The sequence below is a fragment of the Conger conger genome, chromosome 7 (assembly GCF_963514075.1).
Source record: "Conger conger chromosome 7, fConCon1.1, whole genome shotgun sequence".
In the NCBI taxonomy this organism is placed as follows: Eukaryota; Metazoa; Chordata; class Actinopteri; order Anguilliformes; family Congridae; genus Conger; species Conger conger.
The window spans coordinates 27,010,641-27,028,535 of NC_083766.1; the positions used below are offsets into that span (position 1 = coordinate 27,010,641).

General features: G+C 49.3%; 1 protein-coding gene across 2 annotated transcripts in view; it reads right to left on the reverse strand.

Moving 5' to 3' along the window:
- Positions 1-17,895, reverse strand: part of stk10 (serine/threonine kinase 10) — a 41,518-nt gene that overhangs the window by 1,376 nt on the left and 22,247 nt on the right. Inside the window, exons 5-16 of one of the 2 annotated variants that reach the window (XM_061248575.1) lie at positions 16,861-16,933; positions 15,469-15,663; positions 14,437-14,518; positions 11,567-11,701; positions 7,785-8,423; positions 5,567-5,697; positions 4,507-4,630; positions 2,953-3,132; positions 2,325-2,417; positions 2,062-2,191; positions 1,181-1,305; positions 550-738 (exon numbers count right to left, since the gene is read on the reverse strand). In XM_061248575.1, coding sequence (XP_061104559.1) covers positions 550-738; positions 1,181-1,305; positions 2,062-2,191; positions 2,325-2,417; positions 2,953-3,132; positions 4,507-4,630; positions 5,567-5,697; positions 7,785-8,423; positions 11,567-11,701; positions 14,437-14,518; positions 15,469-15,663; positions 16,861-16,933 — 2,096 coding nt within the window. Of the gene's footprint in view, positions 1-549; positions 739-1,180; positions 1,306-2,061; positions 2,192-2,324; positions 2,418-2,952; positions 3,133-4,506; positions 4,631-5,566; positions 5,701-7,784; positions 8,424-11,566; positions 11,702-14,436; positions 14,519-15,468; positions 15,664-16,860; positions 16,934-17,895 lie in introns of both variants that reach the window. The other variant, XM_061248574.1, reaches the window with a different exon arrangement.

Below are 17,895 nucleotides of genomic sequence, written 5' to 3' on the forward strand. Positions count from 1 at the left end.
AGCGAACGTGACAACCAACCCCGCACCAAACCGTGGAAACTGGGGTCAGTCGTGATCCCTCCATAAGCACTGCCCAAACAGCAGGGAGTAGCACAGAGAGTAGCCCTGATGGGCTCACTATCACCAGTGCCTCTCTCGGTGAATGGACACAACTGGACACAGATTAGGGGCAGATATTTGGGCAGATATTTAGCCCAGTACGCATGGATAGGGTGGGAGGGGGCACCAGGCCGGTCAGGGGGGCACACCACGTGGGTCAGGGGGGGGCACCAGGTGGGTCAGGGAGCACACCAGGCTGGTCAGGGGGGATACCAGGTGGGTCAGGGGGGCACACCACGTGGGTCAGGGGGGGACACCAGGTGGGTCAGGGGGGGACACCAGGTGGGTCAGGGAGCACACCAGGCTGGTCAGGGGGGATACCAGGTGGGTCAGGGGGGGACACCAGGCTGGTCAGGGGGGATACCAGGTGGGTCAGGGAGCACACCAGGCTGGTCAGGGGGGGATACCAGGTGGGTCAGGGGGGCACACCAGGCGGGTCGGGGGGCACACCTGTTTGATCTTCTCGCGGTCCTCTGAAGCGCTGCCGGTGGAGTTGATGCGCAGGCTCTTCTTGAACATGACCATGCGGGTCTTCCCCTCGCTCCGCTGGATCTTGGGCAGCCTGCCCTTCTCCTGCTGCTGCCGCACCTTCAGCAGCTCCACCATGCGCTGGTTATAGCACTGCATCTGCTCCTGCTCCTGGAGGGGGGGAGACAGGGGGAGAGGGGGAGAGATAGAGAGAGAGAGGGAGAGAGAGGGGGAGAAAGAGAGAAAGAGAGCGGTGTCAATAAAGTTGACTTCGTTGAGTGATCTCCATTTATGGTTGAAATGAAAACCTACAGGATGGTAGAGCTCCAGGAACAGGGCTGAGCAGCCCAAGCCATTAATATCAACTTAACTTGACATGTGCGCACACATACACAAGTAAACATTTACAAGCTAATCCTAAGTATATCTGTAGGCACTGAATATAATATGTTAAAAAAGTAAACTTCTGGAAAAATGAATTATGTAAATGTTTAAATAACTACATGGAGGAAATGGCTGTAGTGCATGTTTAAAGAAGATCAGGATCATAATTCTCTCACACAGGCACACGGTAACAGCGCGGCACGCTAACAGCGCGGCACGCTAACGCTACCTTCTCGTGCTTCTTCAGCAGCTGGTGCCTCTGGAGGAAGTACTGGTCTTTCAGCTGCTGTTTCAACAGCTGGTGCCTCTCATGGAGGTTATGCTCCTCCATGTCCCAGATTGCAGCTTCCCTTTCTGAGAGAGGGAGAGGGGGAGAGGGAGGGAGAAGGAGAGGGAGAGAGAATAAAGAGAGGTAAAGAATCCGTGAACTAATGTTTCTGAGCACTGGGGGGATTAATGTTCCTCAGGGAAGGAAGTCTGTGTTGGGGCTCCAACACACCAGGCTTAGCGGAATGACGTCACAGGCACAAACCCAAAATAAGGGGAACGGAAGCTCAGGAATGCAGCTTTACTGAAATGTCCCCGTAAATATCAAATGTCCCCATTCTTCAACTATGGGTCCGGACATAAAATGGTTTGTGGGGGTGCACGAATGAGTGTATTCTCTATACTAGTATGTGTATTTGACGTCTCCCTGAAAGGCACACAATTTCTAATTTTGGTTCTGATATTAAAAAGTTTAAGAACCAGTGCCATAAAGTAATCTGGGTAAGAACTGAATGTTTTGCCTTGAGATTATAACTGGTAGTTACACTCTTCTTCTGTTATTAACCAAAAAAGAAAGAATAGCCCTTCAGCAAATGTGAAAAATTCAACCCATGCTGGAGATTCGACGTAGTGTTATTTTTGTCAGTCGAGCCTCAAGGGTCCGGATAATACTACAGCTTTGCGATTATCCTTCCCGGGTCGGAGGGTCAAGTGTATTAATCTCTGTGCACAGGGGGAGTGCTGTTGCTGTTGACCCTCCTTCAGGGGGGGTTTTAGTTAAGCCTATCCGTGAGGAGGAACGAGCGGGCGGAAGTTCCCCGTGTTGCCGGAACGTGGACGTACCGCGGATGAGGTGCTGCTTCTTCTCCAGGCACTGGCGCTCCGTCTCGGAGATCTCCCGCTTGTTTTCGGAGGTGATCTTCTTCAGCAGGCTGTCCAGCTTCTCCTTCTGGGCGGCGAGGAACTTCTGCTCCTGAGGAGAAGGAGGAGGAGGACAAACGCTTACAGACATGCGGTGATGTACTCTACGACGCCTGCTACTGGTACCCCCTCATAACGCCGGTGCTGGGGTTGCCTGGTTTGTCTGAAACGGGAGGCACACTCACCTCCGTCTGTTTCATCTGCTGAAACGAGCCCATTCGCTGCTTCAGGCTTTCCTTTCTTTGACTTCTTGGCATTTTCTCAACCTCGCGTTTAACCTGTAAATGTGCAAAACCTTTATTTTAAATAACAACCTCCACCCTCCAAGCTTTGCAACTAACCCCAGCCCTCTCAGGCCCGCAGCCCGTCTAACCCTAATCCCACCTGGGGCTGAATTGTTTACGCAAAGGATCATGTTTTCTTGCTCAATAAAAGTTTTGGAGCCTCCTAACCTCTAGCTTTTAGCTTTTAGAAGGAAGATTTAACGGGTTTGAATTTCTTTCAAGAGGGTGGACCTTGGTCGATTTCCCAGGTCAGGCAAAGAAAGTGTGAAAAAGAAGCAATTTGAACGAGCCTCTGGAAATTGATCGAGGGTCGCCATCTTGGAGGACAATCCGACATGTTAAATGCTCCTTGACAGAGCTAAGGCAAAGAGCTAGGAGGCTCCCAAAGGATTGCTCACATTGCTCCAGGGGGGATTGTCCCCTGCTTAGTCTAATCAACTGTAAGTTGCCTTGGGTAAAGGCATCAGCAATTTTAGTGTAAAAAAATAAGTGAGTAGAAGGGAGCCCCAGTCCTCCAACCCCTCCCCACCTCCTTCTTCCTGTTCTTGAGCTGCTCCTGGAAGCGGGTGTGCTCCTTCTCCTGCTCGGAGCGGATGCGCTTGGTCTCGTCGCGCAGGTGCACGGCGTGGTCCGTCTCCATCTTCTCGATGGTCTGCTTCTGGTGCTTCTCCAGGTTCTCCAGCTCCGTGTCGTAGTACTTCTTCTTCGCCTGAAAGGACCGGGCATTTCAGTGTGTCCGTTCATCCCTGGCTCCACACACTCAACGATGCTCTCAAATATTAAACAAATGGCTTCAAATGCTACTGCTTTAGGGGACTCTTATAGAGAGGTCAAATAGTGGCAATTATAGGAGCAAACGGAAGTGAAATAGTAGCAATTATAAAATCATATAGAGGTGAAGTAGTGGCAGTTCCAGGGGCACAGAGAGGTAAAATGGTGGCAGTTACAGGGGCAGAGAGAGGTAAAATGGTGGCAGTTACAGGGGCACAGAGAGGTAAAATGGTGGCAGTTACAGGGGCACAGAGAGGTGAAGTGGTGGCAGTTACAGGGGCACAGAGAGGTAAAATGGTGGCAGTTACAGGGGCACAGAGAGGTGAAGTGGTGGCAGTTACAGGGGCACAGAAAGATGCCGTGGTGTGAAGGACAGACTCACATGCATTTCCAGGTCAAAGTGAAGCTGCTTTTGAGAGGTGAAATGGCAGCAGAGTTATAGAGGCACAGAGATTACATGGTAGCACAGTTATATGACATGTATACATAAAGAGAGGTGAAATGGTGTGTTGGACAGACAGACAGGCAGACAGACAGACAGGCAGACAGACAGACAGGCAGGCAGACAAGTGAAACGTGTGCAGGGCGGGCAGGCAGGCAGACAGACAGAGAGGTCAAACAGTGTGTGGGACAGACAGACAGAGAGTGTGCAGTGTAGGGTGTGCGGGCAGACAGACAGACAGACAGACAGAGAGACAGAGAGAAACAGAGAGTGTGCAGTGTAGGGTGTGCGGGCAGACAGACAGACAGACAGACAGACACAGAGACACAGAGACACAGAGAGTGCAGTGTGTGGTGTGCAGGGCAGACAGACAGAGAGTGTGCAGTGTAGGGTGTGCGGGCAGACAGACAGACAGACAGACAGAGAGACACAGAGAGTGTGCAATGTAGGGTGTGCGGGCAGACAGAGAGACACAGAGAGTGCAGTGTAGGGTGTGCGGGCAGACAGACAGACAGACAGACAGAGAGACACAGAGTGTGCAGTGTAGGGTGTGCAGACAGACAGACAGACAGAGAGACACAGAGAGTGTGCAATGTAGGGTGTGCGGGCAGACAGACAGACAGACAGAGAGACACAGAGTGTGCAGTGTAGGGTGTGCAGACAGACAGACAGACAGAGAGACACAGAGAGTGTGCAGTGTGTGGTGTGCGGGCAGACAGACAGACAGAGAGACAGAGAGTGTGCAGTGTGTGGTGTGCGGGCAGACAGACAGACAGAGAGACAGAGAGACAGAGAGTGTGCAGTGTGTGGTGTGCAGGGCAGACAGAGAGACACAGAGTGTGCAGTGTGTGGTGTGCAGGGCAGACTGACGTTCATGTCCTGGTCAAAGCGGCGCTGCATTTGGTCCTTCTGCACGTCCAGCTTGGCGTTGAGCAGAGCCTGGGCGCGATGCTCCTCCTTCTGAAGCAAACGAAGGTCCCTCAGCTCCTGCCGCCTGTACACACACACACACACACACACACACACACACACACACAAAGGCACACACACACCAAGTCAACACAACATTCTTCACAGATGTTTGAATTGTACAGTGTGCACAGCCTTATTCATAGATGTTTGCATTAAGTAAATACGGCCAAATCTCTTCTGATAAATACTAGAGTCTACATAAACAATCCACATCATGTGATCACATAGTTTATATTTCAATAGAGTAACATGTCAAACCACCACATTTCTATCAGGAAAAAGGGAGCAAACTGATGATAAATTATTATTACATTACAACACAGACTGAGTTGCTGGCAGCATATTAAAATATGAGAAATATGAGTTTCTGATACCCATATTGACACTGCAACCCTGCAGACTGCAGTGTCACATTACCACCACTGGATGGCAGTAGGCAAAAACTCTTCACAAAGCGGAGTGTGTTCTCTCACCACATTGTATTTGAAATCTAAAACTCCAAATGTTTGCATTCAAACCAGCCCTTAACAAAATAAAATCAACTGAGGACTTTCAATATTAAAACTTGAGGAAATATATTGCATTTAGAATTTCCCTCAAATGTTATATAAAGCAGCACATTTTTGAAATAGTTTTACAATTCCTAATATCAAACATCATACTCATGTCATACTGTATTTACACTTTCCTTCAACACAATATATAAATACAGATGTTTCCCGCTTTCAGACAGAATACTTTCTCTCGGTTGTTTAGATGCAGACAGAACATCGCTAACAGGAAACGTACATATACAGAGCTTCTTAGACTACAAACATTCTCACGATGGGTGCAAGTCTAGCGCCCTCTTCAGGCTGTTTAAAAAGAGAACTGGCACACTCCTCTCTTCCTTCTATCGGACTGTGTTGCTGTTGAGATCTGAAACTGGCTGGTTAACCGGAACGTTCTCCCCACTTGCCTGAGGAACCTCATCTCCTCGTCCTTTTTCTCGTCATCGCCGATGATCTTGGACGTGGTCACGCTGACCTCCACGCCGTCCACGACGAACTTCCTGGTCCGTTTCAGAGTCTTGTTGGAGAAGCGGGAATCCTGCTGGGGGTGGGGGGCAGACGTGGTGGTTGAGAGGGCGTGGATGTGTGAAGGGGATAAATGGGGGCGGGGGGAGGTTGGTGGAGGGCGGGGCAGGAGTACGGTGATATTTCTGCCCTTTCCTGCTACACAGGAAACGCCAGAGTTAATGCGATCCACCAGTTCTGCTGCAGTGACCCGGCTCTTTAGGGACCCCTCTTGAGGAGGTGGGGGACATGGGGCCCAACCGTACCACTGAGGATCATGCTGCAGTGTGTGGGGTAAACTCAGGCCTGCCCAGACTCCCTGCCTTTAGAGAAGTCAGAGGGGAGATCTACGGTTTCACACAAGCCTGCCTGCACAGGGGAACTATGATAACAGAACAGAGAGACCGTGAAGCATGGCACTGCTCAAAATGCCACTGCTAGCTAATACTCCTCTCAATGACCTTTTCCCCAGCTCTGTGTGTGTGTGTGTGTGTGTGTGCGCGCGCGTGTGTGTGTGTACGTGTATATGTGTGTGTATGCGTGGGTGTGTGTGCCTGTATACGCGAATGTACATACGTGCATTTATTTGTGATTAAATAGGAGTACCTCTGCCCTTGCAAGTTTGTGTGTGCATGCACGTGTGAAACAGCGCGTAGGAATGATTATGTACCAGTAAGTGCGTGCATATCTGGGTTTGTCTGAGGCACCCACCTACGATACCCTCAGCCACCAACAAAGACCTGAGGCTTAATTTCAGTCCTCTGCCATGCTAACTGCGCTACGACTGGGGTTCAATACACTCAGCCCTCCGCCATTACTGTAGCTAGCTTAACTAACATCCACAAACATCTCCCATTTTAACACACCACCCGTGTTTACATACACGCTGTGTACAGTAAATTTTATGCACAGTAATGATGTGCACAAGAACACAAAAAAGACAAAAAAGAAAAAAAACATCAAATGAACTGCTGAACAATCTGTTCTGGGGAGGAGGAAAAAAAATATGACAAATGAAGGAATTCAGTCGGGCACAGTGAATAGAATACCAGTGATGGCCCTCTGTACACTACCAGAAGCCTCCAATCACAAAGGCCCCATAGAAAAGCAGCAAACAATGCTGAATAGAGGATGAGACAAAAGGCCCATTGGCAAAAAATTACATGGAAAATGTTGTGCAAATTCAAAATGGCCCCCTTGTAAATAATCGGCCACAGTATTAAAAAGCCCCATGGACAGACGGACTCTGTAAGCCCCAGCCCTATAGGCCTCTGTGAAGGGCTCCAGTCAGTTACCCAGCAGTTACACCCAGCTGTACAGTGCAGCCCTGATCCCCGACTCCAGCGAAGAGGAAAAATGAACGCTTTTTGTGCACTTTCACACAGGCCTGTCTTTGTGAAACGTTAGCGCCCTTTTTCTCGTTTTGCCTCCCTCCCTGAACCCTTACACCACTTTTTTTCCAGGGTGGGGTGCTGTAACAGCATTCCTCCTCTAAACGGAGGTAAAGTGTGAACCGCAGACCCACCCAGCTAAGACACACAGCACTGAGATACAGCGGTGCAGTGGGAGGTAGGCCCGTGCTGGAACTCCAGTATAACAGCAGACTATGGAAATCCGCTAACAGGTTAACAGACTAATAGGTTTACAGAGAATAAACCAGTCTAGCTGGCTACTTGTGAAGAGAAGAGGCTAATAGGCTAATAGGAAAACAGATGAGAACCGGCTTACTCAGTCAACAGGCTAAAAGGCAAACAGAGATGAGAACAGGCTTACTCAGCTAACAGGCTAATAGGCTAACAGAGATGAGAACAGGCTTACTCAGCTAACAGGCTAATAGGCTAACAGAGATGAGAACAGGCTTACTCAGCTAACAGGCTAATAGGCTAACAGAGACAAGAAGGGCTAAGAGATTAAAAAAGGCTTACTCAGCCAACAGGTTCACAGAGAAGATAACAGACTTAACCAGCTAAAAGGCTGATAGGCTAATAGAGCTTACCCTGCTTACATGCCAACAGGTAGCCACAGAAAATGCCCCAAGTCAGCCCATCCCCCTCTGCCCCTCCCTCACACCCGCCCCCTGCCCCTTCTCCTCCTCTTGGACACCCCAAAATGGCGACTCACCCTGACGGAAATGGAGCCCATCTCTCTGGTGGACATGTCTCCGGACAGGTTGAGGCTGTCGGACGTGCTTCCCGTGTCAGAGTACCGCTGGGACACCTTCCTCTTGGGCCGGGGCAGGAGGCTCTCCAGGCTCTCCAGCCGTTCCGGTCCCTCCCACGGCATTGGCGGGTGCTCCTCCAACTCGGGTGACTTCTTCAGGTTCCCGTTCAGCCCGAGGTGCGGCAAGGCCCCCGTTATCTCCTCCACCGGGCTGTCCTCGCCCTCACCCTCGCCCTCCACGTCCGGCTTCTCTGGGGCCGGGTCGGGGCCCAGGGCGGGCGCCAGAGGGGGTGGGACCTCTGTCTCGGGCGTGGCCGCGGGCTTGCCCTCCTCCGAGGTGGGCGTGCTCTTCCCATCCTCGATCCCGGAGTCGGAGCTGGAGGTCTTGACCGACGTCTCGCTCTCGGGCTTGTCGGGGTCTCCGATCCCGATGTCCTCGTCCAACAGCTTGTCCCGGGCCAGGTTGTCAGACTGGTCTTTATGGGGGACCACCTCCTCCAAAGGCTTTGCATCCTCCAGGGAGGGTTGAGCAGGAATGTCGACTGCATGGTCCCCTTCCAAACTGGTCTGACTGGTTTCAGAGGGATCTTTGCCCAGGGCCTGGACAAGGAAAGAGCTTAGTTAAGAATAGGAATGTTCTTGGAATGTTTCTTTCTCAAAATACTAAATCAGTGTTCTAGAACCTCATTGCTTTCCAATTGGCAGTAGTGATTGTGACATCAGCATGTGGAGATAAGAAGATTCTAAGCACACTGGAATCCTACAGATGCAGGCTTAGCGAGAGGCACAGCTCTCTCGGGTTTAAGTTCTCTCTGCTTCGGAATTCGCTGCCAGCCTTGACCTTTCAGACAATGCACTTCTAACTGGCTCAAACCAGTTCCTGCTTCGGATGATCGCTTAACAACACGAGTGCCAATTCTGTGTCTTATCCATGCAATCGGCCGGAAAGCTGGCAGCGTAAACAAATTACATCGCCACAATTTTAAGGACTTATTTTTATTTGTAATAATTTTTTTGCATGGCCTCCTCAGAAGTACTTCTGTTCGACAACAGTGCTACAGGCCTTTAATACTGCGGGGACTGGACTTTGTCCAAGCGCAGAAACAGCGTACATACACGCGGCCTCACAATCCGGTTTCCCCCACGCAACGTGGAGCGGGAGGTGGGATTTCTCAGACTGCGTCTGGAGTGCAGGAACGAAGGGCAAACGGCCCTGTGTTTTTCCTGTTTGGCACAGAAGTGAAATAAAACCTGAAGAATCCATCAGAACCGGCTGAACCGCAAGCTGCTGTTGATGTTTCTCAGCCAGCCTGAATAAAGATCCTGACTGGATGCATTTAAGTATGTCTGATATATGTGTGTGTGTGTGTGTGTGTGTGTGTGTGTGTATGTATGCGTATGTGTGTGTGTGTGTGTGTGTGTGTGTGTGTGTGTGTGTATGTATGCGTGTGTGTGTGTGTGTGTGTATATGTGTTCAGGGTGTGGAAAAGTGTAGACGCCCTGTGTTTTGGGGGGGTAGATAAAACGGAGAGTCTGTCTGTCTGCAGTTGGCAGAAATGGTGTCCATAGTGTGTGTGTGTCTGTATATACTTCCATAAATATGTACAAGGGCACTTTACATAGTTTAGCCTCACACTGTTATTCATTCAAGTTGGGGGCGGAGACAGTTTTTTTGAAGTATTTTATACAGACACACACGTACACATTGTGTATACAGTACATGTACACACAGTATGTATACAAACAGGAACACTAAGTTTATAATAATAATGTATTGTCATATTCATATATTTTTTTCAAATTGATTTTCATAAGCCATTATTGGTATCATTTTTCAGAAATGGCAGAATAATTTTGAACCAGAGAGCAGTGCCAGCTGATATTTGTGTACAGGACCAACGGGCCTATTTTTAGAGCCGTCTCTGAGCCCTGGTCGGGTTTCTGTTCTTCTGTCAGCAAGAGCAAACGTACTCGCTTTCGTTTTCTGTCATTTAAAAAATAACCTTATTTAAGATCACAGGCGTCAAGGATGGCCTTCAAACACAGGAGAGGGGTGGGGTTAGGGGTCAGAGTGCCCCTTGTACATGCTCTTCCTGTGTGTGCTTGTGTTGTGAAACGGTCCACTTTGGACACTGGGACTTTCATGCTGTAGGCCCAGATGCATAGAAAATGTTCAGTGTTAAATCAACTCTAACAGACTATGTATGGTCCTCAGTTGTCTCGAATGTACTCTGTTAGAGATGAATGAACACAAAATGCATTACAAAAGCCACACAGGCTTTCAATAAATGTGAGCAATGTGCATTTTTCTCACTTGTGATTTAATAATACTGCACGGTATAAATGTTTTTACTGATTCTGCAGTTGGGTGAGTAGTGTGAAAATTCTCTTTACAGATAGGAGGCTCTGAGCTGGTATAGACTTCAGGGTCTTCTGCAGGAACAGAACGTGTTGCTGCGCTCAGCAAGAAGATCCGGAACATTCCACAGTTACACTGTTAGTCTCAGTGTGTTCAGCAGAAGCTGTGGAACAGAGTGTGTGTGTATCTGTGTGTGTATGCATGTGTGTGTTCAGGGTGTGGAAAAGCGTAGACGCCCTGTGTGAAGGGGAGTTGAAACAGAGGGTCTGTGTGTACAAGCTGTTGGCAGAAATAGTGTGTGTGTGTGTGTGTGTGAGAAGGGGGGTGGGGGGTGGGACAGCATGTGTTTACAAGGAGATGGAGGCAGAGGTGGAAAGGTGTGTGCGTGCATGGGTGTGTGTGTGTGTCTGTCTGTGTGTGCACAGGGGTGTATGTGTGCGTGTCTGTTTGTGTTTGCACACAGGTAGGTGGGTGTGTGTGTGTGCATGCACGGGTGTGTGTGTGAGTGTGTGTGTGTGCACACGGGTGTGGGTGTGTGTGTGCATGTGTGCACATAGGTGTCTGTGTGCATGTGTGCACACAGGTGTGTGTGCGTGTCTGTCTTGTGTTTACACAGGTGTGTGTGTGTGCGTGTCTATATGTGTGTGCGTCTATGCGTTTGTCAGTGTGCACACACGGGTGTGTGTGTGTGTGTGTGTGTGTGCGTGTGCCTGCTGAGGTAAATGAGCGAGCACAGCTGTGTTTGCCCCAGCACTGTGTAAGAGAAGCTCCTCACTGTGCTCACACAGCGCTAACACCACACCACTGGGTGCCGTGTTAATCAGCAATACCCCCCACGCCCTCTAAGCGTTACCAGCCCCTCCCCGACACTCCACCGCCCACACACACAGTGTGAGGAGAGGATGGGCACGTTGACGTTTCATTCACAGCCATTCCAACAGTCCGTTCAGACACACAAGGCGACTGAAACCGCACTGCTCTACACCACAATCACATTTAGCTCTTCAGGAAATGGCAAAAATCACACTCTGACTTCACACAGGGGTGAAATTATGCACATTGCATCAAAGAGTACAGGGCCTCACAAAGAAAACAACTTAACAACAGTAAATCCAAGAACACTCCCTAAAACGAAATCAAGACAGTTTAACTCAGTGAATGAATATTGTTTTGTTATAGATACTTGTCCCAGAGGGGGTTAACGGATAGACTATCTCCATCCACAGAGAGAGAGAGAGAGAGAGAGAGAGGGGAGAGACAGAGAGAGAGAGAGAGAGAGGGGGGGAGAGAGGGGGGGGAGGGACAGAGAGAGAGAGAGAGAGAGAGAGGGAGGGAGGGGAAGAGACAGAGGAACACAGACGGAGGGAGCGGTGAACATCCTTACAGATGTGAGCTCGGCTGCGTCGTCCTCCTCTCCTTCCTCTCTATTGTCCTCGATTTCCTCCATGACCTCAGCCTTCGCCTCGGCAACCAGCTCTCGCAGAGGCCGATTGGTGCTCAGCGAGCACACAAAGGGGTGCTGGGGGGGGCAGACACACAGGAAACACAGGAACTTTCACTGGAGGGCAAAAACCAACAACAAGCAGCCATCTGGACCCGCATCATCAACAACACGTTTATTATGGAAGCTCTGGGTGTGGTACCTCACCTAAGTGAACAGATAATAAAAACTCGCAAGCATCTTCCTCACACCGTCATGTTGATGCACGGTGGTGCAGCACCGATGAAAGCCTAGGCCAGAAAGTGAACCTTCCCTTCCGTTTATTTCATTTATGTATTCTTGTTTATTTTTTTTATGAGCTAGTGCTAGAAAATTGAAAAAGCGAGCGTGACTATATTCCTCTTGAGCGTTTAGCAGAGTGCTCAGTAGAAAGTGCTGTGTGGCGTTTTTGATGGAGCGGGTGGTTTTGCAGTGTTGTTCACAGACCTGGCTGTTTTGCAGTGTTGCTCATAGACCTGGCTGTTTTGCAGTGTTGTTCACAGACCTGGCTGTTTTGCAGTGTTGCTCATAGACCTGGCTGTTTTGCAGTGTTGCTCGTAGACCTGGCGGTTGTGCCGTTCTGCAGGCAGGTAACGCTGAGCTCATGTATAATTCAGACGCTGTGCGCGGTGGATAATGCACCTGTCACAGCTGGCACAGGTGAGGGCTGTGAAAGTGATTCATGCGTAGAGAAAGCCTCTCGGCTCGTCAGAGAGGACCGCGATAACGAGGACCCCGGCGTCTCCGGTGACTCAAATTAATCAACTCAGTCACCACCTTCGGACATGGAGCCACAGCCCCGACTCGTACAGAAAACAAGACTCCTCTACCGCAAACGCACCATCACCGCCTATTTTTGAATCCTCAAAACTCCTTTTCAGCAGGACGAACGGTCCACTATATTTCTTTGATATTTCTCAGACAATCGATTTTTACAAACCGACAAAAATAAAGGGATACTTGCTTGGACTGGTGTTCCAGTTCTGTGTAAAGCAGGGAGAGGGCCGGCGACTGCACTGCCGAGATGAGCCCGGGGGCTCTCTGTCACGCTCAGACGAGGCTGTACACAACAGCTTCCTCCAGGAAACTCCCGTTCATTTCACACCCTACACTAGGGGGGGGTGCTCCAGAAGTTTTAGAGAAGCCTGCCTCCTCAGCTCTGTACCATAAATGTTTACCGCAGCAACAGGACGTTACCTGCGCCTTATCACCCCTGTGTTTGTACCACGGTCGAGCCAAAATGGTGGCTACTATGAAACCGGTGTGTAACTCCACAGATATGAGTGTTGTCACCATGGAGCCAAAATGGCAGCTGCTGTAGAATTGCTGTGCGGCTCCACATGAGTGAGTTATCACCACAGAGCCAAAATGGCTGCTACTGTGGAGCCGCCGTGGGACTCCACAGAAGCGCATGTGTCTGCGTGTGTTGTGGTGTCAGTACTCATTCCGGTCGCAACACATGTGCAGCATGAAGGGGTTAACCGAACGCACACGCCGAGCCGCAGCAGCGGGGAGACGGCGGAACACCCACGGGCCCGCTCCTCCTTTAAGAGCACGCAGATGTGCTCCAGCTGTGCTGGCCCAAACCCCCACCCCCGCGGCGCTTCCGACGAACGCGGAAACTGTGGCCGAGAGGGGCGCCTTCAAGAGCCGGGACGAGACCTCGCTAAAGCCACGTTAGCCCAAGTACTGGCCAAAAGGACGTGAGCCTGCACAACGTTAACGTGCTGTTCACACCCTGTTCTCCTCGCTGAGTCAGGGTTTCGCGGTTCCTTCCCACCATCTCCCAGAAGCCGGCTTGTGCCAGAGTAGCCATGGGGACTATGGTCCGTTGAAACTGACACTCGTCCCCTGAGAGCAACCGTGAGCTGGTCTGGAGGGGTGGGAGTATTCTCCCCCAGGGTTTAAACCACACTCTCTGTCCCAGAATTCCCTCTGCTTTTACAGTCAGATAGCGTGGGGAGAAACTGGCAAGCGTTAAAGGCCAGGCCCTCATATTAACTCTCACATTACAGAATACAATCTAGAGAAATTACACCGGATTCCTCAAGGCCCGAGGGTCCATGCACTTTACTCTTATCATATCGCTTTCTATTGGCCTGCAGTAAAAACAATGCAAACAGTGCAACAAAGCAACAATGCTGTTAAAGTACAAGCACTGTGCCTGCAATGTCTACAGGTGCACAGAATAGATCTGAACACAGGAAGTAGAGGTGGGGAAAACTGATAGAACAGGATATAACAGGAAGTGTTAATACCTGGTTGGGAAGGGTTATAACCACTTGGTCAGGAAGTACTGGCAGTTTGATTTTATTTCTTAGATTTTTTTTTAAAATTTGATTTCTTCCCAAAACCTGCCTTTCTGCTGATGAATGCATTTCACAGTCTGAGAAACCTGTACACACCTGTTTAGGAATGGGCAGACAGACAGACGCGCCCGCACTCAGACACACGCACACAAAGATGAACACATACACGCACACACACATATGTACACTGACACACACACCTGCACATACTGAGATGCACACACACACACACGCAAAGATGAACACATATATGCACACACACATATGAACACTCACACCTGCACATACACAGACGCACACACACACACACAAAGATGAACACACACACTCACACACTCACACACTCACACACTCACACACTCACACACTCACACACTCACACACTCACACACTCACACACACACACACACACACACACACACACACACACACACACACACACACACAAAATAAATCTTCCATTACCTCCAGAAGCTGTGCAGCGTTTGGCCGGCTCTCCGGATTCTTATCCAGACACGTTTTCAGAAAATCCTTAAACCCCCGTGACCTTAAACACAATCATTGATCACAGTCATCAAAGCGGTATTTCTGTGATATCAATGCTGTTAGCTCAACGACAAATTTTCAGAACATAACCGGGAATCCAGTAATAACTGCCGGTATGTAGATTAAAAAGAACTTAAATATAGAGATGTCCTTCAACAAATAAAGTTCTCACTGCAATTGCATTTTTCCCCCCATCTGGAACATTCTTTTAGACACTGGGGAGTAACTGGGTCTCACATCTGCTGAAGGATCGAGCACACAGAGTAACTGATTAAGGAAGCTACAGCTATGCACATAACACACAATCTCCACTGGTGCTTGGCATATGAACCAAGCTGGTCTCTGCTACATAGTCCCGGTTGGGGGGGGGGGGGGCAGTAGAATCTCCCCTCCCATTGCAAACAGCCCCTCCATATCTACAGACACCTCCTGGTGTCCCTCCCTCCCCTTGCCCCAAATTTTTAGGATGAGTCATCTACTGTACCTGCTACAGGATGCAGCCAAGTGAAGATTTATCATCCTCCCCCACTACATCTCTGGGTGATTTAGTCCAGAGCCTAATATCTGTAGGTGATTTAGGGCCAATTGCACAGACACAGATTAAGCTAGCCCTAGACTAAATGATATTTTGAATGGAGATTCCCCATAGAAAACTCTACTTAGTCCAGGACTACGTTTATCTGTCTGTGAAACCAGCCCTTAGTCCACAGCCGAAAATCTCTAGGTGATTTATTCCCAGCCCATGGATAATCTCCATTCAAAATGTAATTCAGTTGAGGAGGAGGCTTAATCTGTGTCTGCAAAACTGGCCCCATAATATCTGGTCCACAGCCTCAAGGTACTTTAGTCCAGATCTTCTCAATGTGATTTAGTCCTCCGGTCCCACACGCTGTATGAGTGGGCAGCCCAGCTCCTCTCCTCTGGGACCAAGCTGAACCCCAGTTGACTCACCACTTTCCTGGCTGTTCCAGAGTGGGGGGCTCAGACTTGGCGATCTTCAGCAGGACCCTCATGGGGTTGAGTTCGTGGTGCGGGGGCTCGATCTGGGCCAGCTCGATCAGCGTGATGCCCAGCGACCAGATGTCCGCCTTGTAGTCGTATGGAGCGTCTTTCATGGTCTCACACATCACCACCTCCGGGGCCATCCTTCACACAGAGGGGAAAGGATGACAGAAACATCAAAACACCACCTCAACACCTCACACACCTCACATACATCATACACAACAGCTTTGCAATGAACCATGAGCCCTTGAGGAAACAAAATGGCTGCTTTCACTCAAGATAAAGTTAAAAAAGAGAATGCTGTTTTAACACTGAAATTGCTCGATGGACAGGGCACAAGCCCCCTCACGTGTAAAGATAATAGATTTTTTAAACTGTAAAGATAACAAGTAGCATAGGGCAGGAATTCCAATGTACAAGCACACCGAGTATGAAATCGCAGCAGGGTTCTTCATGCCCACAATGCACTTCATGACACAGAAAAAAAAAAAAAAATCTTTGGCACGGTATTACATGCATCATGCATTGGGTGTTTTTATTACAATCTGAAGATACTTTTAAAAATATACATTTTTGATGATTTTTGCTGAATTTTCCTTGGAAATCATATATAATATATCCATTCACTGAACACTCTGATATCACGATAGCGCAATAACACACCCGAGACGGTCTAGTCTAAGGTATGTGTGAACACCAGCTGTTCTACAAATAAAGTAGATGATGGAGGCCAGGTTATGTGTCAATAAATGTACTGTAGGCACAGCACTCAACCTTTGGAGTGAGAAACCTGGAACAAACAGCGCACATGTATATAACATGCACGGCCCACTGCAGGCTGTAGTACTGAAGTGCAGGAATGTGGGCGCTGCATACTGTCAGCACTAAAGGCTGTACTTTACACTGGAGAACCCGCCGGAGCTTCCTGTGGTAAATGATTAACCTGCGCTTGGGGTGCTCTGAAGCCCAGCGCCAATTAAACCACCGCCAGGGTCCAGCATTCCAACGGCGGGATTCAACTCCGGCCCGCTGTCTGGCTCCAGCGCTCCGATATCGCTGGGATGACATTCCAGGGATATGGAAAGGTACGGAACGCCAGGTTGTTTCAGCTCTAATGACACCCGATTCAACTAATGTACTGATCACGGTCTTCAATCAAGACCTGAATAAGTGGAATCAGGCGTGTAAGAGCTGGGCTAAAACAAAAACCTGCACCCACACCGGTCCTTCTCGGAGACCTGTGACCATGAGCGAGGATCAAGGTCTGAAATCTGGAGCCAATCGCAGCCAGCGCTGAGGATGACACCCGAAAGCAAACATTTTGGCGGCTTTACTGACCAGTACGGCGTTCCTATGAAAGAGTCTCGTCTCTGCAAGGTTTTCGTGTTCTTCGCTGACACCCCGAAATCCGCTGGAGGGTTAAAAACAAAATGCAAAACGTTATTTAACTCAAATCCATTTATAGGAATACTTAAACTGGTTCAGGAAGATGAATTACAGTATCCATAAATTTATGATAACATCATTCTCATGGACAGTAGGGGGGGGGGGGGATTTTGTTTCCTGAAAAATCCTGCGAGAACTGAAAGAGACTGGTGGTTTTCAGAGTTTATTTAACTTTGTTTTATTTTACTTTACAATGCACAGAGGACAAAGCCACATGGGTCTGGCCAGCTAGGTTTCGTCAGTGATGAGCCTCAGGCCTGGGAGGTGTGTGTTTCTGTTTGCATTTCTCCACTGCGAAGACGTTCTTCCTAACGAACACCCCCCCCCCCCAACCCCATTCACCCCCCCCCCCCCCAACCCCATTCACCCCCCCAACCCCATTCACCCCCCCACCCCCATCCCCATCCCGCTCAACAAGATCTAACATCTCCAGGAAATGCTGCCTCTTCCTGAGAGAGCTTTCAGGATATTACACGTGGCAGCTTTAAATACCACAGGGGATGAATAGGCATTACAAAGTGACCCGACGCTACCCTGGCACGTTAAATCAACTTATGGGCTCTCTGTAAAAACACCGGAGCCGTTGCAGGTCAGCTGTTCAACAGGGGAGCTGGCCAGTCTCTTATGGCACCTGGGTGAGAGCTCCAGACTGCTAAATCTCAAGTACCGTAGTCTTTAACCCTTTTTCAAGAGTAGGTTTTCTTCTGGAATGTTTCTGTCTTCAAAATTCTGAGTTCTAGAACCTCATTGTTTTCAGTTACCAGTAGTGATTGTTACATCACAATTTGAGTTCTCCGTTAAGAACACGGCATTAGAATGTTTGTTTGAGAACATTCTAATCACCCGTTTGTGATCTCACAGCTTAAAGGGCTAAAGGTTGGCTGGGAATAGTCAGGAAGCCCAGAGGAACAGCTCTCGCTCCGTGTC